General features: G+C 40.6%; 2 protein-coding genes across 3 annotated transcripts in view; both read left to right on the top strand.

Annotated features, from left to right (window-relative positions):
- The first annotated feature begins 1,476 nt into the window (after nucleotides 1-1,476).
- On the top strand, nucleotides 1,477-15,555 carry cpn1 (carboxypeptidase N, polypeptide 1). Its single transcript, XM_034558693.1, has 9 exons — nucleotides 1,477-1,935; nucleotides 4,296-4,492; nucleotides 5,687-5,842; nucleotides 9,386-9,562; nucleotides 9,669-9,780; nucleotides 11,863-12,002; nucleotides 12,896-12,995; nucleotides 14,793-14,911; nucleotides 15,115-15,555. The coding sequence occupies exons 1-9, from the start codon at nucleotides 1,701-1,703 to the stop codon at nucleotides 15,223-15,225; spliced, it is 1,347 nt and encodes a 448-aa protein (XP_034414584.1). The 5' UTR covers nucleotides 1,477-1,700; the 3' UTR covers nucleotides 15,226-15,555.
- Nucleotides 15,556-19,942: 4,387 nt separating this feature from the next.
- dnmbp (dynamin binding protein) overlaps nucleotides 19,943-25,738 on the top strand; it is a 42,374-nt gene continuing 36,578 nt past the window's right edge. For both annotated transcript variants that reach the window (XM_034558557.1, XM_034558556.1), the window contains exon 1: nucleotides 19,943-20,291. The gene's annotated coding sequence lies outside the window, so the exon portion shown is untranslated. The remainder of the gene's footprint in view (nucleotides 20,292-25,738) is intronic.

The following is a 25,738-nucleotide window of genomic DNA, read 5'->3' as shown; positions in this document are numbered from 1 at the left end:
CCCCCTTCTATGATTCTATAGTTTAATGTATGTGATACTGGTTAAATAGGAAGGATGTCACCACGCTGCATCACTGGTGTCCATGGTTGTAGTACACTTTACATCCACCAGATGTCATTTCCTTACAATAAGGCACACATTTCTGTACAACTACATTACATTACATGTCATTTAGCTGATGCTTTTATCCAAAGCGACTTACAATCATATTACATTCATACACCGTAGACACAGCTACAGGGAGCAATTCAGGGTTAAGTGTCTTGCTCAAGGACACATCGACTAGGGCGGGGATTGACCCCCTCCCCCCCCCCCCAACTCATTTACATAGGTTTAAATTCAAAGTTAAATTCTTTGACCTGGACTTTATCCATAATATTTGGATTCCAAAAGTCAAGCTGAACTCAACAATTCAGGGCCAGCGATAAGGATGTTGAGGGACATTTAGTTCTTGCTCAACAATCACCTTTTATCTGCATCTCGCTGGGATTGTTTCATTGAACAGAGAGTCGTTGGCATTTAACATCTTGAGGAAAATAGCAGAGAAGCACATTTTCATGGAATGAAACCATATCTTCCCCCCCCCCCCCTGATTTCTCTCCCTCCTTCTTATTGTTATTCCTCTCTTTGTATCTTTTTGTACATTTCTCCTTCCTCTTGAGCCTTGTGTTAATCAATTCTCCATCTGTGACTCTTTCTCTTGCTTCACGTTTGCCCTTCCTTCTCTCTTTTTTAAATTTCCACAAGCGGTTGCACAACATGGTGTGAGGAAAAAGCTCCTCTTTTCTCCAGCAGGTTTGATTGACAGCACCCCTTGCATACTCTGCAGTAAATGTGTGTGTGTGTTTGTGGGGGGTGCATGCGTCTTGGCATCAACCCATATATTTCAGAAGTTTAATTGCAGCATTTGGTCTTTCTTCTCCGGGCCATCAGAGCATGTGTGTGTGTGTGTGTGTGTGTGTGTGTGTGTGTCTGAATGGGGCTTCGAGGAAACGGAGCAACAAAATAAAAAGTCCAAAGGTTGCGAAAGAGCTCTCACACTGATTCTTCTGAGGAGTCCAGGCACACGTGCATGCACACACACACACACACACACACACACACACACACACACACACACACACACACACACACACACACACAGGGGTTGTGTGTTGACTTAAGAGTTAATGAATGGATGATTGAGGGCTGCAGGGGTTGGGGAGAGCAGTGCCGTGGAAACAGCCCCTGTTCCCAGGAAGGGAGTATAGAACAAGAGTTAGAGACAAAGAAAGGGAGAGAAAATGAGTGTCTCAGAGACAGAATGAAATTCAGATTGTGTGTGCACAGAGCCGAGGGGGCTGCGGGGCAAACTACTTGAAGCAGTAGTACTCGAAGCGCCAATAAAGCAAGTAGCATGTACTTGATAGGCACCCAACGGGAAAGAGAGAGGGAGAGAAGCAGCTGTTGGAGGAGGAGAGTGAGACAAAGAAGGAGCAGGGGGCTGTCCTTACTTGCTCTTCAGTGTGAGGACTGTATGTGGGAGGAGGCACAAGGAGAGGGAGAGCAGGAGAAAGAAGAGGACAAGAAAGCAGAAAGCAGAATGTTTGGTGTGTGAGGAGATAAATATACATCTGAAAGTGGTTTGCATAGTTGCAGGAAGTCTCCTCTCCAGACACCTCTCCTCTTCTCCTGTGCTGCACAACTTGAGCTGAGGGACCATGCAGCAGGGGCGGACTCTTCCCTGGGTCGCTGCTCTCCTGCTGGGGCTGATGGGGCTCTTGGTGGGCGGATCAGACTTCCAGCATCACCGCTACGAGGACATGGTGCGAGCCCTGTTTGCAGTGCAGAGCGAATGCCCCTACATCGCCCGCATTTACAGCATCGGGCGCAGCGTGGAAGGGCGCCACCTCTACGTGCTGGAGTTAAGTGATAACCCGGGCATCCATGAAGCATGTGAGTAACTCCTGCAGCCAGCACAGTGAGGACGAGCAGGCAATAAGATCAAACAGGTTTTGATGAGGGATTTCTTTATCTCAATCTGCATGTCCAGACTCAAACATCTGCAAAGTAGGGAATTACTCATAATAACAGATACACAGCAAATTCCAAATTAATATAGTATTCAAGTTTAATAAAAATGTGAAAATCAGTTTAAATGAGTTAGAATATGACAGCAAGCTCACACGTGTGTCATATTGGCACTAAGCAGCATTTGAAGCTGAGAAACAAGCATTATACAATGTTCTGGAGCTACAGCGAATCGTGTTATGTTGATTATGGCTTTCAAATGCACAAGCTATAAGTCACTGGCTGCCCATTTGTTTTGCACTTCTTGCTGTGGGGAGTGAGAACATAGATGGCAAAAGACAGAGCAGTCTGTGAGGGCTCGGCTTTTTTCTCCGAGAGATGAAATGCAAAGCTACAAATTTAGTTTGGTGTGTGAATTAATGTGAAGAAGACAAGGAGTTATCCCCAAGGTGCCTTCTTTGATAAACATCTGTGGCGGTAATCTTTGGAAAAATCAAAGTAAAACTTAAACAGCAAAGGTTTTTTCAAAAAACAAGAAAAAGAGTGAACATCTGTGATTCATTTCAAATGTTGCCAACTAACCAATGACAAAATCCGGGTGTGATTCAAAGCTGAGCAGACGACACAGAAGTTCCCTTTGAGTCAACAAGGCTTTAACCCTTAAACCCGCTTTTGCAAAAGCTTTGCTTGCCCCCCCCCCCCTTTCCTAACCACTAAATTAGCTCTCCAGGTGTTTATTTCATTGGTTGCAAATTGAAAATAACCTCGTCATTGCTAAAGTATGTATTGAAAACAGGATAAAGGGTCACACTCATGTAGGTGATTGAGAAGATTAGTTTTTTTCTCCATTTTTACATTTTAAATGGCAGTTCTTTGAAAAAAACAACAACTTGACCACTTGCAGGGGAATGCTTTTGGCTGCGACTGAGCTTGCATTTCTTTCTGCATTTGCACACGTAGGGGCTTCCCTTCAGTAGAATAGAAGGATGTACGTACGCCCGTTCTGTTGCAAGATGACCGAGGGGGGAAAAACAGGAACTGTGCACTTCATGGAGGGGAGTGACCTGAGTGGTCCTGTCTGGGTCAACCCCCTTACACCCTTTAGGAAGTTCACGTCTTTCGCATGCTGCTGAGTGTGTGTGCTTTTTGAAGCCGCACGCTAGAGCCAACCCTGTTTTCTGAACCTGAGGCCAGTTGGCCCCACGTTAAAGAAAAGGAGGTGAATTGCAGCGCCAAAGCTGCCATTTGGGTGCCTGAAGCAATTAGTGAAGGGTGTTCATACATTTGGAAATATCTGCTCCCCACAATACCCCACTGCCCAGAAACCTACACTTACTCCTTCTCATGGGCGACACAATAATACAGTGTTATATGTGCCATGCTTTTAGTGTCAAATCATATGGATAGGGTACAAGAAACATTATTTTTAGCATTAAGCAAAAGTGTTTAGCAGTGGCTCTGTGTAGCTGCAGGGTTCGGGGGTCCTTCGCTCTATCAACGCTGCAGCAGTGATTAATGAAGGGCCCCCTGTGAGGAGGGAACCCTATACAGAGAAGGAGACTGTTTGGATAGGCGGCTCGCCCAATCAGTGACAGATAGGCCTAGGAATGCCAGATGATCTTATCCAAATCATTCAATCAGTTGTAATCAGAATCACTCCCCAGAACTCAGCGTGGCCAGAACCTTGAGAATTACCTTATCAAAAAATGAAGGACTTATTGGTTTTAGAAAAGAAAAGGCGCAGCACAATCTTCCTCTTTTAAATGAAAAGTTGAGTTCATAAGCAAAACAAAAGCATTGCATCCTACCTCAATATAATACACTAAAGGGTTTTGTTCCTACTGGGTCTGGTCTGAATATTCATGGTAGCCTCGGTAGCTCCTCATATCGAGGCTACCATGAATATTCAGACCAGACCCAGTAGGAACAAATTAGTGGCCTATTAGCAGAACACACAAGAATCTCAGACAGAAATGTTGGTGGTCAAGTTGCATTGTGGGTAATGATGGCGTCTGATTTTGACAAGTAAAACAAATGCATAGAATAATAAAGTGAGAAATGTAAATCCTGTAACATGTAGAAACTCAAGTTACTCCAATTAAGACTCATCAGTGGAATTAAAAAACGTGAAAAAGACAGCGTGCTTATTGAGTCTACTGTACTTTCATGACTGCTCATGTGTGTGTAACTTTGCGTGCATGATCAGGCAGGCATTTTAAATGCTCTGCAGCTCTGTGTGGCATTTTGACCTCATGGCCCCCTCCACCTCTCCACTTCCTCCCCAGTGGAGCCAGAGTTCAAGTACGTGGGCAACATGCACGGCAACGAAGTGCTCGGTCGCGAACTGCTCATTAAGCTCGCCCAGTTCATGTGCGAGGAGTATCGGGCCGGAAACCAGCGGATCATGAGGCTGATCCATGACACGCGCATCCACATCCTGCCCTCCATGAACCCGGATGGCTATGAAGTGGCTGCCAAACAGGTAATGTACGCACTGACATACGTTTCCACATTTTTCCTTGATTGGGTTCAATCCCAGCACAGCACACATCTCATCTCTCTCCATCAGATAACATATATCTAAAAGGTATTATGCAAGTGTTTATATCCACTGAAGACAGGCAACCAAGAGCGGAAACCATTTATTTTATGAAATCTTCCACTGTTTGCTAATGTCTGTAATAATCCCATCTAGCAGCTAACTGAGAAAGCCCCCCAGCTTTCGAGGTAATTACATGGGCAGTCAAACAACAGACACACATCCACACACACCCCTCCCCCCACACCCCCTTAACACAAACACACACACACACACATGCGCATGATCTCTTTGAGACTAATTATATGTCCTTAGGAGACCAGAGACACCTGACTGTCCCTCTCTCTGCCACTCCGATGACACACAAACAAAGCACTATAATTTGTTGGATCAACAGATGTTTGTAAGCAGCAGCAGCATCTGGACAATAATGGGGAGGCTACTTAATTTCATAGCGTTGTTTTTAGGTACAGATTGAGTAACACGTTTTTTGTGTGGCCATTGCATCAACAATTGTACGATTAAGTCATACAGAGTTCAGTCTGTTCTTTCAGTTGTTTCACAGCAGGTCAGAAAGTCCGCATGGAAATAAATCCAACAAGAGCCTCCCTATTTTGGAACAAATGTTTTTTTTGGAATTGCATCAGATGTCATTTTTTTAATAAATAAATAAAAAAAGAAGAAAAGAAAAGGCTACAGTATCTTTGCTTCATCGTTAGTAAAGAAGCGGTGAGGCCGTCCACTAAGTGCTAACGTCACAATGACATCGTCAACTAATTGAAATGTAGGTATATTACCGTGTTCACCACGGTTCAAATCAAAAGGGGGTCACCTGATTAGCTTAGCATGATAATTAGCACTAAACAAATCGTACAGCCGAGGCTGATGGAGTGTCATTCGTAACATTTTGGCCTGATGACGGCACTAGAGGAAAAGTATAGGGATCACCAAAAGTCATCACGGATTCAACCTATGAGGAACATGAACGTTTGCATCTCATTTCATGGCAATCCATCCAATAGTTATTGAGACATTTCACTCAAAAGAGTCCTGAGATCTATAAATGTTGTGTCTGCCGTGCAATATTATAGACTTTTATTGATAATACTCTGCACTACTGTCTTTGAATGTCAACAGGGTCCAGAGTTTAACGGCTACCTGGTGGGTCGAGGGAACGCCAGAGAAATTGATCTGAACCGTAACTTTCCAGACCTGAACGCACTGGTGTACTACTACGAGAAGACAAACGGGCTAAACCACCACCTGCCACTGCCGGATAACTGGGAGCAACAGGTCAGTGCTACTGGATATTACCAGGGAGATATTTACCTACAGTATGTCTATGTGTCTGTGCTCATGTGTGCAAATACATGTATGTGCTTGTGTTGGGGAGAGGGAAAGAGGGAGATGGATGCTCACATTTCTTATGCGTGTGTCAGTGTTTGAATATGGAGTAACTGAAACATAGCCGAGTTATCTTGGATTTATCTTCGTTGACATAAACTATTTCATGAGATTTAGGCTGGATCCGACTCCAGCGCCAGTGGAGCTCTCACTAAATAATAAATGGTCATAAATTCAAACAGTAAGTAGACCCAGTACATCGCTGCATAAGCGGTCTGTTTCATGTGTGCGTTTGTGTGTGCCCGTATGCTGTCTGACCCGTTTGGATCGGTGTGTTTGCTTATCTTACTGTAAAACCTACGTATGGCTCCTCACATAAACGGTGCTTTTCTTCCTCGGGGTCAGAAAGAGACCGCTCTCCTTTGTCTTTGCGAAATGAAACAGCCGGGCACAATGACAGCCTTACTAGTTTCAACTGAGAATACAAAGCGGGACAAAAGCATGACTGAAAATACCTTTTAGATCCAAACATACAACCTTTAAAAATAATGTGATGGTGCGTATTTTATTTATTCCTATCGTTTTGATGTAAATGTGGATTTCTGGAGCGTAGGAGATGAATTCAAAGCTCAGAATAAGCTTTAAAACCTCAAAAGGGTGTCAGCGGAAGATGACTGAATAAGAAAGTTTGCATACAGAAGAAGTCCTCTTTCACTCTTGGAATCATAGCGACCATACAAGATGTACGTATGTACTGTATATGGAGAAGACCTTCAGCTTGAGCTAAACATTTTTGTCATTTCGTCACCGACATGAGAATTTGAACTCACCTCGTCTGCGGTCTCATAGTGTAACTGTTACCTTGCCACCTTGAGGTGCTGCGTGACTCTCCACATAGCTTACAAACCTGTGATTGCACTCAGAAGCATCCGTTCATTGCCAAGTCGGCATTTCTCCTGCTATGAGACTATTGAAACCCACTAATCAAGCTTTGTGTTAATATTTCTAACTTGGCAGAAACAGTCAAGTACTTTGCAACTACATGTCCGGTCCATTGTTGATTAAAAGAAAAAATAAGAAGCAGACACTTTCTCGACACTGATAGTAAACTTACATTTATTTAAAAAATGTGCAGATGTATTGCACTTGTGCTCGGCTGCAATAGATACAACGTTCTGTTCTGGGTGACTCTTATATATATTTCAGTACGTGCTTGTTATTTCAGATCACTGCAGTGTAAAATATAGACAGAAGGGAGGGGCGAGAGTGTGTGCTGTCAAACTAATGCAAATAGTCTGCTGAAAAGTACGTTTTTAAGGATTAAGGTCATATCCTTGGGGGTGTCTCGTCTGATGCCTTCTTATCTTCAACAGACTCCACAAGGTCTACTGTTCTCAAAGAAAATATTGCAAAAACATTCCCCCGAGGTATCAAAAGTCAAATATAATCAAATATATATAACAGTGTTAGTTTCCATCAGATTATAACACTAGATTAAGCATATATAAGTGTGGCATTATTATTTTGGTGATATTAATATTAAAAGTACAGTATCAAAATGCTGTAACACACTTTATAATGTAGTTAATATAACAATGTATTTATATATTTGTATTTATATATTTATATATATATATATATATATATATATATATATATATATATATATATATAAGAAATAGGGATTAAAACCATAATGTGAAATTTTAACTTTACCTGGAGGGTTTATGACATTCACAGACACCTACAAAACTACAAGTGTTATTATTATTTGTTTAAATAAAAGTGTGTTCCTAAGCAGAGGACAGCTACTGATATCATAGTATTTATTTTGTTCCTATTTACTAGTTCCTGGGCTTCAAATGTGTTGAGAAAACTAAAGCGCTGGTCCTCCCAGTCGCGAGCTGGCTGCCTCCCCACATGAATGCCTCCTGAAAGGCAAAAAACAAAAGAGTGACTGTGCCACTGTTACAGATATCTCATTCATGCTGCTCGGGATTACATCCTCACAGGCTGCATGAAGCAACAAGCCCCCTGTGCTCGCCTGCAGGCTCAACCATGCTACATTTTAATTAGCCAACTGGCGATGTCTCATCCAAAGGAAAGAATTGTTTTTTTTCCAACAGCAAGTGAGACTGATGCACAAAATAATGCAAATTTAGACACGTTTTGCTTTATAGGCAAGCAGGCTGATCTTAAATCAGCTGCTATCGCTCAGAAACTACCAGCTGACCTACACATTATTTGAATTCCTGTTTTTTTTTTTTTTTTAAAGCACACAGACAATTGATAGGTGTGCGGAGAACATCGCTCATGCAGTGTGAAATCTAACCTTGTCTGTTGTTGAACCACTGAGTGATCCAGAATATGTGGATTTAAGTGTATTTGTTTAAAATGGCATGGTAATCCCTCTGTCTGCTCAGTTTGTTCTAAATGATGGTCATCAGTGTGTATGTATCTGTGTGTGCGTGTGTGTGTGTGTTTGTCCTTCATATGTAACCCAACACCATGGTGACAGCTCTGACTTCCAGCACGCACAAGTGTATATAAAGATCCACTCACAATAAACACATGTCAGTCTTTAAAACAGGAGTCTGCACTTCAAGGCCAGTAGTCTCTGATTATTCTTCAGCTGTGTTTATCGTCCCACATACCTTATTCAAGGGGAGGCATTACTACGTGTCTCCGTGCATGATGATACATGGCTAGGAGCGTGTGAGGAAAGTTAGCACTGATTAAGAAAATAAATGGCAGGCTAAAGTGGAATTTAAAGGTTCGAGGGGCATAGTTTGCATATTTTAAATGTAAAATAACTGTTGTGTTTCCATCCTTGCCACTCTAATGTTGCATCATCTTGTAAACTCATCATTCTCCCTGAATACCAGTTTTTAAATCAGAAAACGAGGGCCTTTTAGCAAATGCCAACTATTCCTGATTCATTTTCCGTCTGGATCAAATGAGATACACTGAAGCATTGGAGGATACGAAGGAGAAAGCACACTGCGAGGAAAGCTGAAGGATCATTGAATGTGAGGGCTTGAGAAAAGCAGAGATTAGCCTGGTGCTTGAACATGAAAAGGGCTGGGATCACAGAGAAAATATTTGCATATGGTAAAGCAGAGAAAACTAGGATTTGTCCAGATAACCTGCCAAGCAGAGATGCCAGGGGTTCTGGGTGAAAAGAAAACCAGATGTCTTCAGTCCACTCGTGTTGTTTATGAAAAGTCTGGGATGAAGATGACAATATACAGTAGGTCTAACAGGCACTAAGAGGACATTTGATTGTTTAATCTAAGGATTAGGGAAAAATGTGTGGACTAAACTTTGACAATATTTGAGAAAGAACAAGAGTTAGACACTTGAGAAAGACTTTACTGCACTACAATGAGTCGTACATTAAATATCCCTGTGTGTGTTTATATCATAGAATAAAAAGGCCCATATATCATGTGAGTACATCAGCCCTTAAAGTGCTAACTACAAACTCCACAGGTTGAACCGGAGACTTTGGCGGTCATAAAATGGATGCAGAACTACAACTTTGTCCTGTCAGCCAACCTCCATGGAGGAGCCGTGGTCGCCAACTACCCGTTCGACAAGTCGAGAGATGCTCGCATTCGAGGGAGGACCACGCACGCGACCACTCCAGATGACAAAATCTTCAGAAAGGTGTGCTGCAGATTAAAGATTCTTACCAGATGTTACATCCATCAAATCTCATCACTGTCTGTCTGTCTGTGTGTGTGTGTGTGTCTGTGTGTGTGGTGAATGACAGTTGGCGAGGACCTACTCGTACGCTCACAGCTGGATGCACAAGGGTTGGAACTGTGGGGACTTCTTCGATGAGGGTATCACCAACGGGGCCAGCTGGTACTCTCTGTCTAAAGGTGAGCAACGCCTCTGGCTCCTGAGCAGCCTGAAGAGAAAGCGGCACACGTTTCAAAAAATAAACTCCACTGCAGTCATGAAAAGGGCGTTATTATCATCTTTAAAGACACTCTGAATTATTGGTCCAGCACCATGAAGCACTACAGCGCTTACATAGCTCCACGTCCAAAAAAAGATTGTGCCTTGTGTTGGAGAGCGTCCATCTTCATTCTCTTTCCAAAGAGAGACAAGGCCACCTGCATGAATGAGGGCGGGCGCTGGCATAGACTTCAGCATGAATGACATGCCTCGAGTGGCTTCGCGAGGCAAGCTTTCCCGGTGTCGTCATGAACGCTCTGACCGTGGCCTCCTCTTGCCTTTGACCTGTTCACCTTCTCCACACCAACAGCTGCACCTCCACTGACCCTCGGTGTAGCTGCTCATGTTTGTAAATGACACATGGCGGCAACAACCTGAGGGACTGTATGGAAGTTATTCGCAGGGGAAAGCAGGGTTAGTGGCTCGTGGTTCAAACATGCGGCTGAGATGTTTGGCACACACTATATCTATATTGTTGTTGTTTCTAATGTGAAACTTGGTCATTCTATTTTTTATTTCCATATTAAGTTTAAAATAATACACGATGTATGCACCTATTTAGCACTGATAGAGGAACCTTTTTATGCACCAAGTAGTTGACATTCAGTATTATAATATCATTTTTGAGTTATTGGGGGTGTTGCAGGTTTTATTTGTAAGTTAAGGGGGGGAGGGTCCATTGGACATTTTAATAAAGCTAGGAAGGGCCATGCTTCTTTATTTAAAAGTGGTTTTAAGTGAACACAGGATTTAGCCACACTCTTAACCCCAATTATCTTCATAAAGTCCCCAAATGGGAAGAAATATTGACATTGAATCCACAACTTTAGTAAAGAAAAAGTTTCTATCTAATGCTGAAAACATATTAACATCACCCGTCCTTTTTGAACATGCCTCTGCCATTATTGTTTAAAATAAAAAAACTGTGAAAGCCAAAACATACGTTTTTTACCAAACCGATTTTAGCACCAACTAAGTGCTATAATAGAGCAGATTTAAATATACGCTTTTAGTGCATTGACTAAAAGTTGTAGTGTGGTGTCCTCCTGTAAGTCCTGTCAGTAGTTAACCAAGTCAGATTTACTGACTACCAATTGCTCCTAGAAAAACAACTGTACATCTTTTTGGTTTATTCTGATATTTTTGTGGACTATGAAAGCAGGTAGAATGCCCAGTTAATATGTTATTGGGGTTTGGTTTAATATAATGTAATGTACTGGCACTGGCCCGCCTGCAGGCCATTAGGAGTTATAGGAGCTCAGGCACTGGCAGTCCTCATCCTCCCCGTTTGCTTTATGAGAATGGTTTTACCATAAAATGCTTGGAAGCTACAGTACATCAAATGCATCAAACTTCTAGGACATATATTCAATTTCAGTCCGGTTAATCTGTAACTGCAACAATAACAATACCCATTTATACCCCGCATGTCTTTGATGTGTAAATCCTGGCCTGGACTCGTCTGGATCAATCCTTGGAATGTGAATCTGTTGAGCTTTTCGGTCGAGTCATGCAAGCTTTTGAATTTGATGAAAACGCCCATGGTTGCATTTAGCAGGAGCATGTTATGTTTATTCAACCGGCTCCTTCTCCCCCAAGTGTTATGTCATGTTCTATAAAGTCAAATTTGAATGTTCCCTCCAAATCATGGCCTCACATGCATAGATGTCAAAAACTCAGGTTTTAAAAAAGCAATTCTATTGTTGGGTGTAATAACGGCTCATCTAAAATATGTTTCAGTTATTTAAAAACAGCAAAATGCAGTGGTTTGGAAGAATCTGTTTGACCATATATAAAAAATATAGTATAAGCTCCAATGTCTCATCGATTAAAATATGTGGTTTGTAGATGGACTGAAATAATAAATCCTAAATCTGAACGTTTCTTTAAAGAGGCAAACTAAGGCTCCATGTAAACTGGCTATAAAACCAACTGAGGAAACAATGAAATAAGGAAAGATTCTTCCCTTGAAATCTGAAGTAGTCTTCTTCTGTGTGTTTCAGGCATGCAGGACTTCAACTACTTGTACACCAACTGTTTCGAGATCACCCTGGAGCTGAGCTGTGATAAGTTTCCTCCCGCATCAGCACTGCCCAGAGAATGGCTGGGCAACCGAGAAGCCCTGGTTTCATACCTTGAACAGGTCAGAACACAAACACAAACAATGTCACTATTTTGCAATATTCAGGGTAATTTACAACTTAAGTGCACACAAATACAGTTAGACACAAAAACCTAACCACCAAAAGGCGTCCAACACTCTGGCTTCTTGTAAATATTGCCTGGGACTCCCTGGATGAAGTGACTTTAAATGAGCTGGTTGAAATTCAGCTTAATTCAAGAAAACTGACTTTTGCCCTCTGTCAAGTATGAAAAGAAGCCTTAGCTTTAAGATAAATATCCTTTATCCAAGCTTGTCAGAATACTGAGATAAAATACAGAAATGCATTGCCATTAATAGTGTTTCTTGAGCCTCAAGGGACGGCTCAGAAATGCACCCTTTTTTTCTGCAGCACTAATTAAACAGACCAAACTGAAAGGGGTCTTGTATGCCTGTTCCAGAATACAAGGTTAATAAGTTCTACGGTTTTGTTAAAGGTTGCATTGGTAGTGTTTGACCGGGTATGACAATCAATGCCGTAAATCATTGCAGCACTCAAACATAAAGCTATCTATTATGGGGTCAGATCAGTCTCAATAATTGCAAATGCACACAGAGAGATTTACAAATGCAAACACAAGATTTACAAATGCTCACAGAACAATTTACAAATATGTTTGATTTACAAATGCACACAGAAGGATTTACAAATAAATTAGACTCACAAATGCACGCAGAACGACGTGTCTGTGTTTATTTTTTTTTGTCAATCGCACTGCATTTGTTTGTGGATTCTTCACATGTGTGTGTACGGATTTATGAGACTCCCCTGCCGTGGCTAGATCCGCAAATGTAGCCAATCAGATGTCGCCTTCATTTTCAACTACTGTTAGAAGTTGGCCAAATGAGATGAAACAAATACTTGTGTTTTCCAGGTGCATCATGGGATAAAAGGCATGGTGTATGATGAAAACAACAACCCAATAGGCAACGCTGAGGTCTCGGTGTCTGGCGTCAACCACGATGTGACCAGTGGTGAGAAGGGGCTGCAGGGGTGTCAGTGAAACAGATGTGGATGTGTCATTTGTGCTCCTAATTGCAGGGCTGAAGAAGTGTGTGTGTGTGTGTGTGTGTGTGTGTGTGTGTGTGTGTGTGTGTGTGTTAGATGATCTGCTAATGCTGCATTGTAATAGTGCAGTCTCTCCTCCTCCTCACATTGGAACAGAACGAGCCGCAACCTTGTGGTCAATTGTGGAAATGCATTTTTAAACTAACTATGCTCTATTTACATTCACTCGAGTACTGCGAGTCAACTCTGAGGTACTTTGTACTGCGCTGCATTAGAGGGAAATTGTATACGTTTTATTATATTTTTATTTGACAGGTATAGTTTCTAAAAGCTAAAATATTCTCAAATGAGCACATTCAGATGTATTATTAGATAGTGAATTAAACCACCCTATGAAATAGCTCAAATCAAGCACACCTTGTTCGATTAAACTGTAAAATGATGTTTACATGTCGAAGCATCTGTAATATTTACCCAGCATTATAGCTCCAGCAGGGGGCATTTTTCCTGAACAGTGGGTACTTTTACTTTTTCCACTTAACAGGAAGCAATATATTCATCCTGCATACTCTCATAAAGTAAATAATCTCGGCACGTGATAAACATTTTTACCTGAGTGAAACAATTCGAACACCAATTAACTTCATGAGCACACAACAAAAGCCAGCTAACGGTGCACGGCCACGACTGGTGGGAGACGTGTTGCTAATTCAAGCTGCCCACGCGGACGTCATGAAGGCTGCGACGCCACTGATCCCCACGGTCGGCACATCATCACTCTACGAGGAGAGAACAAATCAACTTCCCTTTATTCAACCATACCCATAACGTATGTCTCACCTTTGCTGCTTTGGGATCAAAAGTTGTGATATCAACGCTGCTAATTGCTACTCCGATGTCTGGATCGAGTTTGAGTTGATTCCAGTCGTCTGTATTCATTTGGTTGAAGAGGATTTTCCCTCTTTCAATGTGAAAACACGGTTTTGTTGTCTCCATCTAGCGGATGTATAGTGGTACTGCACACGTTCCTAAAGACCGGCATTTTTATACAATCGACCAATAGGTTATGGGTTTCTTTGAACAGGAACATGTATAGAGGACTGATTAATTTATTGATTTTCCAAAATGAAGATATAAATAGTTTATAGATGGAATTAATATTTATTTTTATTTGATTGGAGGGATTACAGAGATACTGAACTGGCCTACGGGGCAAAGGCCCAGGGGGCCCAACGTGTCGGGGGCCTTCAACTGCAAAATGTCACTCAAAGGGACATAAACCAACCAGGAAGAGACACAATGATAATACAAAGAGACCAAAACAACTACAAAGAGATTTAAAAACAGCTGCAAAGAGACACACATAGACTCACAATGACTATGAAAAGGGTCAAAACAACCACAAAGAGACACACAGACACAACATTGCAACCACAATGCAAAACAAAATGACTATAAAGAAATGCGAAACCACAGAGAGATGTGTAACAACTACAAAGAGACACAAAACAAGAAAGAAAGAGGCTTGAAGTCTGTGTGTCCCGCTCCTATTTAGAAAGGGTGATGGGGCCTTGAGGATGTCCATGATCAGGGGCCTATCGTCTCACAATCGGCTCATGCCAATACCAGATAATTTTTGGGTGGTACACTGCTACTTTTTCTTCAGTAAAGGAATTGAATGCTTTTTCTAATGCTGTGTAATTAAAGATTTGAAATGTACTAGTTGCATGTTTTCACCTCTTTTCCCACGTGTACTCTTCCAGGAGTGGAAGGCGACTATTTCAGACTTCTGTTACCAGGCACCTACACTGTGATAGCATCAGCCCCAGGTTACGTTCCCTCCACTAGCACTGTCACAGTGGGACCAGCAGAGGCCATACAGGTGTGTTTCTACGTGTATGGACTAGACGTGTGTGTGTGCATAAGATATTAATTTATTTTAAAAGTAGGTAGTGAGTCATTTAAATATTATTTTAGAGACCCAGACTTAGCTTGTGGTTCCTAATTGTGTGTATGTTCTTGTATTCCTGAAATGGACTCTTGTCTTGATCCCTCACACATTGTTCTCAATCTATTCCCTCACAGCTTGATTTTTACTTGAAAACGGCACCAAAACAAAACCTGAAAGTGAAGCCCCACAACGGCAAGAAGAACCTCTCATCTCCTAAGTCCCCTTTAAAACTCGGCCCGAGATGAGACATGGACAATAGCACACGAACATATATACACATATACTGAAAATCCCACATAAAACGTACACTCACATTGTGGAAATGAAAATGTACCATTATATATGTATGCAATTCTACCTTTGTAGTCCTTTGTATATCAAACCTTTGTGTTTTTGTTTGTTTGTGTGTGTGTCTGTATTAAGGACATGTTGCAAACCTGGTGTATTTATGTAACAGTGTTGATTTGTATGAAAACAGCTATCCTGTATTTGTAAAGGAATTTTTGGATTTTGATTACTACGATTTGATGAAAATCTTAAGTGAAAATAAAAATGTTTTTGCTGTCATCATTTACCATCTTTTTATATTCCTTTTTTTGCTTTATTTTGCAGTATAATTGGTCTTGAAGGCACTTGAATGAAGTACAGAATTGTTTACTCACTCCCGATAATAACAACGATGCAAATAATAATATATCATTGTTCAATCCACCCTAAAACCGACGTAAAGACGAAAGGAAGTCTGACGAATAAACTAGCTGGAGACAGTAAAGCAAATAAACAACCAAACATGGAGTGCAGAGAATATTTCCATATATATTTCAGTGGGATGTTTAAGATCTCTTCTGGTCCTCAGAAAATCCTGCTCGGCTCACCTGAAACATTTGACCAAAGAAGATGTCCCTGCTACGAGGAAGCGAGCAACACTGATCACTCCTAATTTCAGCTATCTTAGGAAAAACATGTTATTACTTGGTCTGCTTACATGCTGAATTAATAATTTTTCTGTTAGTCAATGTTCAGTTATAATATGAAATACATTTGAACTTTATAAACTGTCCAAGAAACGGGCTTGTGCATCATTGCAAAAGAAGACAATTAAGATTATTCTTCGTCACATTGATAAATTAGCAACGTTTTTATTTATTGTGCATCATCACTACTTTCCAACGAATAACTGAATGTGCAGAACATATTTTCCTTCATCTGCTGAGCCGATTCCACTCCTCGTGCTTTGCTGATCATTTCCTTATACATACAGCACAACTCTGTGATCCTCAGCTCGCTGGAGGTGGCATAAAAATGCACAATAACATAAATAGACATATTTATCCTCATCTGTGCCTTGGTTTGATTTTAATAAATGTATTTCTGTTATATTAATGTGTATGTCGAATCCAAGATTACATCCTTCATTGGAAAGGGTGCAATTTAAATTCCTTTGACTTTTCATTTGACAGGAAGTACATGTGAACCATGTATTTTTGTCCAGAAAATAATCCTGCAGACCCTCTGCAAACTGGACTCTGCTGAGGGTGGCCTCTTTAACAAGAGATCTCTCAACTTGTTTTTCATGTGCCATTCACCCACACTACCGAATACAACAATAGCCTCTCTCTGAAAAACAGGAAAGAGGAAAAGCGCACTCCACATGCGCAATCTGCGAATTTATGACAGTGAGCTTCCCTGAATACAAACACGGAGTCACACAAGCAATTAACACAACGTGCACCACCAGGCCAAATGTCAACCGCTGTGCTACTAATGTATTGGTAATAATACATTTATTCATCTTGAAAATGTATTTAAATACATTTCATTCCCTTTTAATCTTTCCTCCCTTTCAATATATATTAATGGATGTGTTAAATCGACCAGCTACCTGCCATAGCCAGAGTAACATATTATAAATTCAGCAACAGAATATTATAGATGAGTGTTTTTTAAACGAATAAACATTAAGTCAGAGAAGCCATTGTCAATATAAAAACCAATGAGCTGACGTTAGTCATGATACAACTGAGTAAGGATCACAAGTCCTTCACTTACTGACATCAGCTCAACTATCAGTCCAGTAACTACAATAAATGAGTACAATAACTTTCATTTTCTGCCTACTCCAACTCTTCGTCACAGCTAATGTTTCTCAGAGCAGACACAATAGGACAATTGTATGACAGCCAATGTATTCTCTGCCTACAGAGCATTATAGCGACGATCAACCGGCAGCAAATATTGAAAGACAACAACAGACCCGCTGGCCCTGAATGAAAGTGACCACTGTCAGAGAAGACAAAGCCAGCATTTCATACACACTCACTGATCTGGAGGCTTCTCAGCGGCAGTGTGGGTGCGTGTATGTGTGTGCTCAATGTTGTACGTGGCGTCAATGAAGCCCACCAGTGGTGCCACAGTGCCAGACATCTACGACACAGACTTATCGGAAGTTACAGAACGAGCACTCTGACAATGAATCGTCCAGAAAATGCCTGAATCTTTAAACAAAATCATTTTCTGTTGTCTGGTAAAAGTTGGAGATAGTTTTGGAGATTAATGTTTTTCATTGGACAGTGACAATACAATGACATATTCGAAAGTGTAATAGCATTATGTTAGAGCTAAATAGGGCTCGATGTACAGGTATAATACTGCCATTTTCTACATATCGTTCTTTGTCAGACATATATGGAAAACATAACATAATACTGGTGATACCTTTTTTACAATATACTTGTCACATGTACAAATACATACTGTGTCTATCATACACATACTCTCTTGCACTTTAGAATATTCTGAATCTGTTTTATCCATTTGTTTGCTAAGTTGAATAAACCTGAATTTAAAAGCCTAACCAGGGCTTTCATTGCTTCTCCCTACGACAATATTTATTTGTATTATCTATATTAAATAAACTAACAAATCATTTCTGATTCTGATATGAGCAATATCTTGCAAATATTAGTTGATAAACTCTCTAGGACATGTTAAATAGATGATAATATTGTTGAGTTAACATATAGATAAATTGGTTGGTTGGTGGCTTAAAACACACTATATGCATTAGAGCGTTACTGGAGCCATGTTGGAAATGAATGGTTTTGTGATGGTTGATGAGATGACTCTCAATCAGCAACTTACATTATTTATATTAAAAAAAAGAAGCTGTACGTTGTCATCGGATGTGTTGTAAAAATAGCTTGTTTTACATAAACGTTACATACTCCCTCAGACAGTATCACGATTCTGGCTTTCAGTCATTCCTGAACGTTGATACCGGCAGTATTTTTTGTTGTGTCAGATCTAAACTATCCATGACACCATGGGGTACAGTATTTTGATTAAGCTAATTTCAATATATATGTCTGTATGTTTGTGACTGACCCTGTTTTCATGTGTGTTTCTGTGGGACCTCTCCTCTATCTCTTCCTTTTTTCGGGCCAACACTTGGAGGCAAAAGCATCCGACTGACTTTGTTTCCTGCTATTGTTCTGCACATGCAAGATCACATGATGAGGAAGCGGTCATTACTGCAGATGCAGCAAAAAAAAAAAAAACATGCGGTGAATCATGCCACAACACAATGTATGCATGCAATGACTGTGATTATATCTCTCTAAAAAAAAGCTACAGTTTGAGATAGAACACAAAACAGAATACTGGTTACACATTCCTTCCTTCTGAGTGTTAGAAATGTTGAAGCTTGAATTGATCTGCATGCTGAGTTTGGTCTGGGTGGAGTGGGCAGCCCAAACATGTGCTCACCTGCACAGGAATGAGATAATGAATTGAGGAGATCTTCGTGTTGATTTTGACCAATTCTCTGCAACAAAAAGTGTCTTCTGTTTCCTCGTCACATGCATTTTACATGCAATAGATGACATTATTATTGAAGTTGGTTAATGTTAGAATATCATGAGTTGGTAAACTGTATAACACTGGACACTTGTAAATCTATAATCTATATTTTGCCAACTATATCATTTGTGATGGTGTGTTCAAATCTTTTGAAGCAGGCATGAATGCTCATTTTGTATTTCTTTACATTAGATGGATCATAGGAATAGGCTATTTCAAAAGTAATTATTCCTGTACAAGCTTTATATAATTACTTCTGCTGACAATGTAAGTCCTAGATATTTCTCTCACACAGCTTTCAGTAACATGTAGCATCTTAAACTTTTTTTAAAATAAAATGAGTACACTCTTATTCATCAGGGGTTCAAAATACATAACAAACAGGGCAGGTACATGCTTTTTAAAATTGGTCCTGCAGAACAAGTTGGTCCGAAGTGAAAGTTAGTAGCCTACATTAAACTTAAGGAGACATAACCTGATTAATAATGAGGATTTGCTATTTTCTATTGGCGATGTTGAAAGAAGTACTCAGATCCTTATAATAACACCACAATTAAAAAATACTCAACCATAAGCAAAAGCCCTGCATGCAAAGTGCCACTTCAAGTAAAAGTACAGAGGTATTATCAGCACAATGTACTTTAAGTATCAAAAGTAGAGCTGACATGATTGGTCTATCAACAGAAAAAAATAATCTGCAACAATCCTGTGAATGCAATAATACAGATCATATCATTTGATCAATATAAGTGATTAAAGGAGCATTTTAATGTTGTACCTGGTACATGTAAGGTAAATGTAATTTAAACTTGAATTATACTGGGAGGTTTAATATAGGTTTAATATAATATAAAGTATCATATGTTAGAGTGATCATGTGTGCAGTAACCACATGTACCTCCGATTTATACTTTATAATACAGCCTACTATATATTTAACTTGCTGTAGTTACTTTTACTACTGGTTATTTGGCCAGTAGCATACACAGTAACTGCAAAAGTTTAAGTTTAAGTTTTATTAAGTCACACTGTCTTTTCTTTCCAGTCAGGCATCAGTCAGGCCAGCTACGGGTCTCTCTGGAAAAAGTGGGTGGCGTTGTTGTATGTAGGCATGGAGGAGCGCAAAGCGACCCGCCTGCCTGAGTCCGTTTCTCATGTGATGACAGCTGATTCTACCGACACAGAGCGCCGGGGACCACCGGGTCACTTTCACACTGTCAACATGTTTTCGAGGCCTTGACGCGAAGAGAAAAGAAAGCCGTGTTTTCCAGGAATAATGACCCCAAAGCTGCGGGAAGTGTAGCCGCTCCAAAAGTTGAGTCGCGGAGAAAAAAAGAAAAAAAAGAAAGCAGCTCCGCCACCACATCATCAGGCTGAAGAAGTTGGATTTTTTTTGTTGTTGTCTGACGGTACCCAGTCCACATTTTCCACTTGATGATCAGCCTCTTTATAGGTAAGGAAACACAATACGTATTATACGGACTATTACATTGGCCTCTCACGAGCTGAAGTATGAGTAGAGATATATAACGTTGTTTAATAACACAAGATATATAACATTGCCTGAGTGAAATAACGGTGCATTTCCCTCTATTATAGTTTGTTGAAGAGTTTTGCACTGTGTTTTGTTTGGTGCTGGCTCTCGCGAGGGCGCACTTTGCACAGGGTTTATCTTCAGTGCAGGAAGCCTTCGGTTTGAATCCGGAGCTGCGAGACTCACTGACTCACACCGCGAGCTGAATGAGTGATGGCAGCCGACACACGCGCTGCTGAACACAACCCCCCCCCCCCCCCCCCCGCGGTCTGTCTGTCACCTGTGGCCAGCAACACACACACACACACACACACACACACACACACACACACGCTCACACACGCACGCACACACACACACACACACACACACACACACACTGAGGGAATATTCTGGTCACACACACGTGCACATTTCACTTTGGTGGTCTGATATCCTGGACTGCTTTTGCTCTTTACTCTTTTCTATTCTTTTTCGTTGAATTCTTTCTATTCTGTTCCATTCTATTCAATTATCCTTTAGAATGTTCCGATGTGTTCTATTTTATCACATTCTGCTCTATTCTATTCTACGTGGTTCTGTTAAATTGGTTTCTGTTCTATTCGGTATGATTACATTCTAATCTATTTAGTTCTTTTGAATTTTGTTCTAAGCTATTTGATTACATTCTGTTCTATTCTATTCTGTTCTGTACCATAGTGAATGTTATACAGTAGACGGTAGAGAGTCTGCAGACTTTCACGCTCTGACAGGAGTCTGTAGGTCTTTTGTGTAGTTGATGAAGACACTTGGCACAAAGAGGCTGAAGCTAAATGATGTCCAGTTTGTCACTTGAACTGAGTCAGCTATCCAGATTTAGTGGATCAGACTTTGAGTGTGCTGCAAAGCATATGCACAATGTGGACCAAATGTATCAATCTGCTTAAACTGACAACCACATTTATATTTTGTGTTAACGTAATCAAAGGCAAAAGATTAATTTATCAGGATGAATCTCCCAAACACGATACTCTACTGTTAGACGAGCAAGAGACAAATATGGTATTTAGCCATCATTTCATTAAGAGAAACTGCATTAATAAGCAGGAAAGTTTCTTCTTACTGTCAGTTATATTCTATATCATACATGTGTCAATTTAAAAGAGCAGTGTCTTTTTTTAGCAATTGTATCTGTCAGAGTGTTTCTTAATAACAGACCTGACAGGCAAGTTTTTAGTCGGACAACAGATAAAGCAACAGATTGTCTCCTTTCTTCTTCCTCAGCTTTTGTCTGTATATATATATATAATCTCATTATTGTTGAGCCATTAGATGACCACATGTTTGTTATATTAGCACAATGCAGTATGCACCTTTATGACAGCATTTACACACAGCTTTAGTCATGGAGCTTTGGTTTGGCCTATAAATTGTGCAATCCTAAAATAGCGACGGAACTTGCTAGAATCTCCACCGGACATCAGTGTATCATCATCCTCCATGTTTGTTATCATGGTCTGTTCCATATGTGCGTGTTCATGACCAAAGGAAGCAAATGTGTTGTTTCATACTAACACCGAAGATCAACAAATACAAAATGTGTTGTGTCACAACTTGATGCTTGTTTTCTGATCCATACATGACACCTGCATTGCATCTTTAAAGCCATGCCTTTAAACCAGCCACCCTGCAGTCAGGATATCAGTATTTTTACTCCAAACAACAGTAGTTGTTGGTGTTCAGAGTGACTATGCTTTGGGACTGGCACACATCATAAAGGTTATTTTAATTAGTTCCACGCCGGCAGAGATCCAACCACCAATCTTTATGTGAAAATGAAAATGAAAGCACCTGTACATTATCCTGTCATGTGAACCAGGACTGTGCATCGCAGTGTATTTTAACTTGTCCTTCTTCTGAGTCATAACTGACAAACAGCCTGAAGTCTGCTTCTTTAACCACTATCAGCCTTAATCAAGAGTGTCTTCTTCTTTTCTGTTGTCGTACTTTAGTGCAGAGTCAGGAATTGGGATGCACTTTAACATCCAACACTGAATTATTCAACACTTGTATCCGTTTCCTATGTCACTACTTGGTGACAAAGAAACCCGAGATGTGTGTGTCAGTTTGCATTTGTTACATGACAACAACAATATGCAGTTACTCCTCAATACGTCCTCTGAAACATGCCATTGTGTTTATTGTAACAGCAGCATAGATAATCACTGTGATGTGAGCACTCTGAGCTACAGCAGCAGAGCAGAAGATCGAACAGAGCAAAATAGCACTAATAAAACTATCTTGATGATGCATGGTAGAAACAGGAAAATAAAAAATATTACGTAAAACTCTGTCACTTTAGAGAGAAGGCATTCACGTTCCGTTCTTTGCTGGCGACACAGTATTAGCTTGGCTGAATAGGCGGGACAATTAATGTGATTTGAACTGAAGGTAAAAAGAGGGATGACTAGTATGCCATGAGCAGAGGCTGCAAAGAAAGGGGTGAAGCCGGAACATTGCTCATCAGATATCATCATATGATAATTCAGCACAGTAATGCTTTGCTTAAATGTGGACTGAAGTGAACTATATGGTTGAGGTTATTAAAGAGAATGGAAGAGAGTTTTTGGTATTTCTTTTTACGAGCTAAATCCCAACTGAAATTGTTTACATAGACAAGATAGTCGTGTTTCTTGAAGTTGAACGCGACAGACTGAGGCAATAAGCCATGAAGACAGACACGCATCATGCTTGCAAGAAAACATGAAAAGCTCTTCATCAAGGCTCAGCATTCTGCTAGCGGGTACTGTCATGAGTAACATGATACTGGGTAGATGATAAATTACTTGCATAAGTTGCATACATTTGTTTTGATTGTCATGAAAGGCATCTAAATGCTGTCCATTTCAGTTAATGTTAATTTGATACGTGCTTGATATTCTGCAACATGCATAAAGATACTTTGCAGATGAACTTGCTCTTGCATTAATCCTTCTACAAATTAAAGTGAGTGACTTGAGTCTCTGACAAATAAGATATATTTATGATCTTTTGAAAATGTAACTGTTGTAATAGGATGTGCTGCATCTCTGTGGACAGCAGTTAAACTAGTTTCTAGTTTTATAGACAATCAAGACTTCTGTTGTACCTTTACGCCCTAATAAGCTTTATTTAATTATTTCTGAAACTGAGAGTAATTCATGTTTGTTTTCTCATGATTTGATTGTTACTTATGTTACCATTTCAAAATGGATTTTACCAGCACTGCAGTTCTTTGGGCTGAATTCATATGGAGCTGGTATTTCTGTCCTCTACGTCAATTATTCCAGGCCAGTCCCAGTGAGCTGTCCCAAGAGTTGATGCGCAAACCTCATCAAATCCGCCTCATCAAAGTTTTGCCATGTTGGCAGTCTCTTTTCAATGTCCTCAATTCACCCGAGTGGTTTAAATGTTTGGGAAGAAGATGTGAGAATTTAGTTTTTGGATGGATTTACACAAAAAGAGCAAATTGATTTGACCCTCAGAGAATTGATCATGTTTCTGCAGGCATGTCATGATGTAATGCCAAGGGAGAGATCATTTATGTAAACGGCTCATATGCACACCATTAGGGCTCAGCTGTGTTTTCAAGGAGCGGCGTATCCTTGGGCACCTCAAGGGTTCTCTCAGGGAAAACCCTCCACTGTCCAAACAGATCCCTGTATCCGTGACAACGCAGTCTCTGCCCTCTGAGCTCAGACATCTGAGCCGTCCTCCTTGCTGTGGAAATGTTTATGCAAAAGAGCGGTTCCACCCAGTGTGTGTGTATATGTGTGAGGGTCATTAATATTCAACACATGCAGGTTTGAGAAAGGAATGGAGACACAAATGTGAGAGAAAGATGTGGAGGAAAGGAAAGAAAGAAAAAGGATGCAATGGAGTCTGAAAAATAAGATGCAGGTGGTGGTGTGAACACAGCGTTAGAGCTATGGATGAGCCAAAAGTGTTTCCAGTTTTTTTCCAAAGACCCACCCAGGGTTTTCCCCTATTCATGTAACAGCAGTAACACATCATGCAATGGCCTCTCTACTGTGAGAAAAGTTACAGACAAACGGGAGAAGTATTTCAACACGTATAATTGAGGCAGTAAGCAGAATAGAAACACCCGTTTGCTCTTTCTTAAATAAATTTTTTGTTCAGAAAAGATGCAAACAAGACACGACGCCGGTAGTACAGAGTTGTGGAAGATGATGGATTTGCTGCCCCGACTCATTGTTTTATTATAATCTTATTGTGGTGTTGTGTTTGGACAACCCTCCTAATTAGCCATATGATACCTTTCTTCCGAATAGACACAAAATGTGTTTATTGGTGAGTTTTAAGGGTACCAGGAGGCTGATTTTGTGACCTTTTGACACAACTAGATCAGCTGTTTCGAGTGTGCACAGTTAAGTTAAGCAAAGCAGCGGCTGTCAGTAGACTCACTCCACTCTCATTTAACTCTGGGCAAGAAACGGTACTGCATTTCCCAAAATGTCAAACTATTCCTTTTAATTGTACTGTCTAAACTACAGTAAGTTTAAAAAGGGGAACGTTAACCTAACTACCTTAACAAATGGTTTATTAATTAACTAGTAAATCATTATTCAGAGCACATCTATTGACTCCACACGGCTCTCAACATGGAGACTGAGACGACGGCTCTCAGCTAACAAACCACGGCAACAGTGCTGACAAAGCTAACCCTATTTACCTGGGTGGGAACCAGAGGGCGGGTGCTACACTTCTACAACCAGGCCGTGGGGCGTGATATCAGCTGTGACGCTGGCGCCGATTAGCCAGCCCGTGGGGCGTAACAGAGAGACTTGCATGCACTAAAGAAAACAAGCAGCCATGTGAAATTATATATTTTTTTACACACTTTTTGATGCTGCAATGAAGGAAGGATGTGTCCTGAGGTGGACAGCACTGAGAGGAAATGTCAGTTATTGAGTAAAGGACAATATTGGTCCGATGCATTTGCAAACGTCAACCTAACCACAGAAGACAACTTTCTGTTTGGGCTATTTAAAATAAAAGGAACAGCCCTTCCAGTCTCTTTATGTAAGCATTTCAAATTGATGGTGGCCTTGTGACACAAAAATGGTTTGTTTCCACTGCAGGGATTGTTTGTATTGAAATGCAGAGCTGGCATTTTAGTGTACAGTACTGTATGTCTGCATGCTCTTTTGTCTCGTATGTGTTTACTGTTTGATTGTTTGAGAGGAATGAGATGGCTTCGCCAAATATTTCAGTTTGGCATCTTTAGGCATTTGATTCCGCTCGCCAGATGTTGTTCTTTTCATGCAGCTGGCTGAGGCCACGTATTGCTGCCTCATCTGGTTGAAATGCACTTTAAAGCCAGACTG

The sequence above is a fragment of the Cyclopterus lumpus genome, chromosome 19, assembly GCF_009769545.1.
Source record: "Cyclopterus lumpus isolate fCycLum1 chromosome 19, fCycLum1.pri, whole genome shotgun sequence".
In the NCBI taxonomy this organism is placed as follows: Eukaryota; Metazoa; Chordata; class Actinopteri; order Perciformes; family Cyclopteridae; genus Cyclopterus; species Cyclopterus lumpus.
This window is presented reverse-complemented; position numbering and strand designations above follow the sequence as displayed.

Excerpts from the sequence above, each read along its gene's own strand:
- cpn1 (XM_034558693.1), top strand. The coding sequence starts at position 1,701 with ATGCAGCAGGGGCGGACTCTTCCCTGGGTCGCTGCTCTCCTGCTGGGG. Across the intron at positions 5,843-9,385 it reads CGGATAACTGGGAGCAACAG|GTTGAACCGGAGACTTTGGC; the intron begins GTCAGTGCTACT and ends CAAACTCCACAG. Across the intron at positions 9,781-11,862 it reads CTGGTACTCTCTGTCTAAAG|GCATGCAGGACTTCAACTAC; the intron begins GTGAGCAACGCC and ends TGTGTGTTTCAG.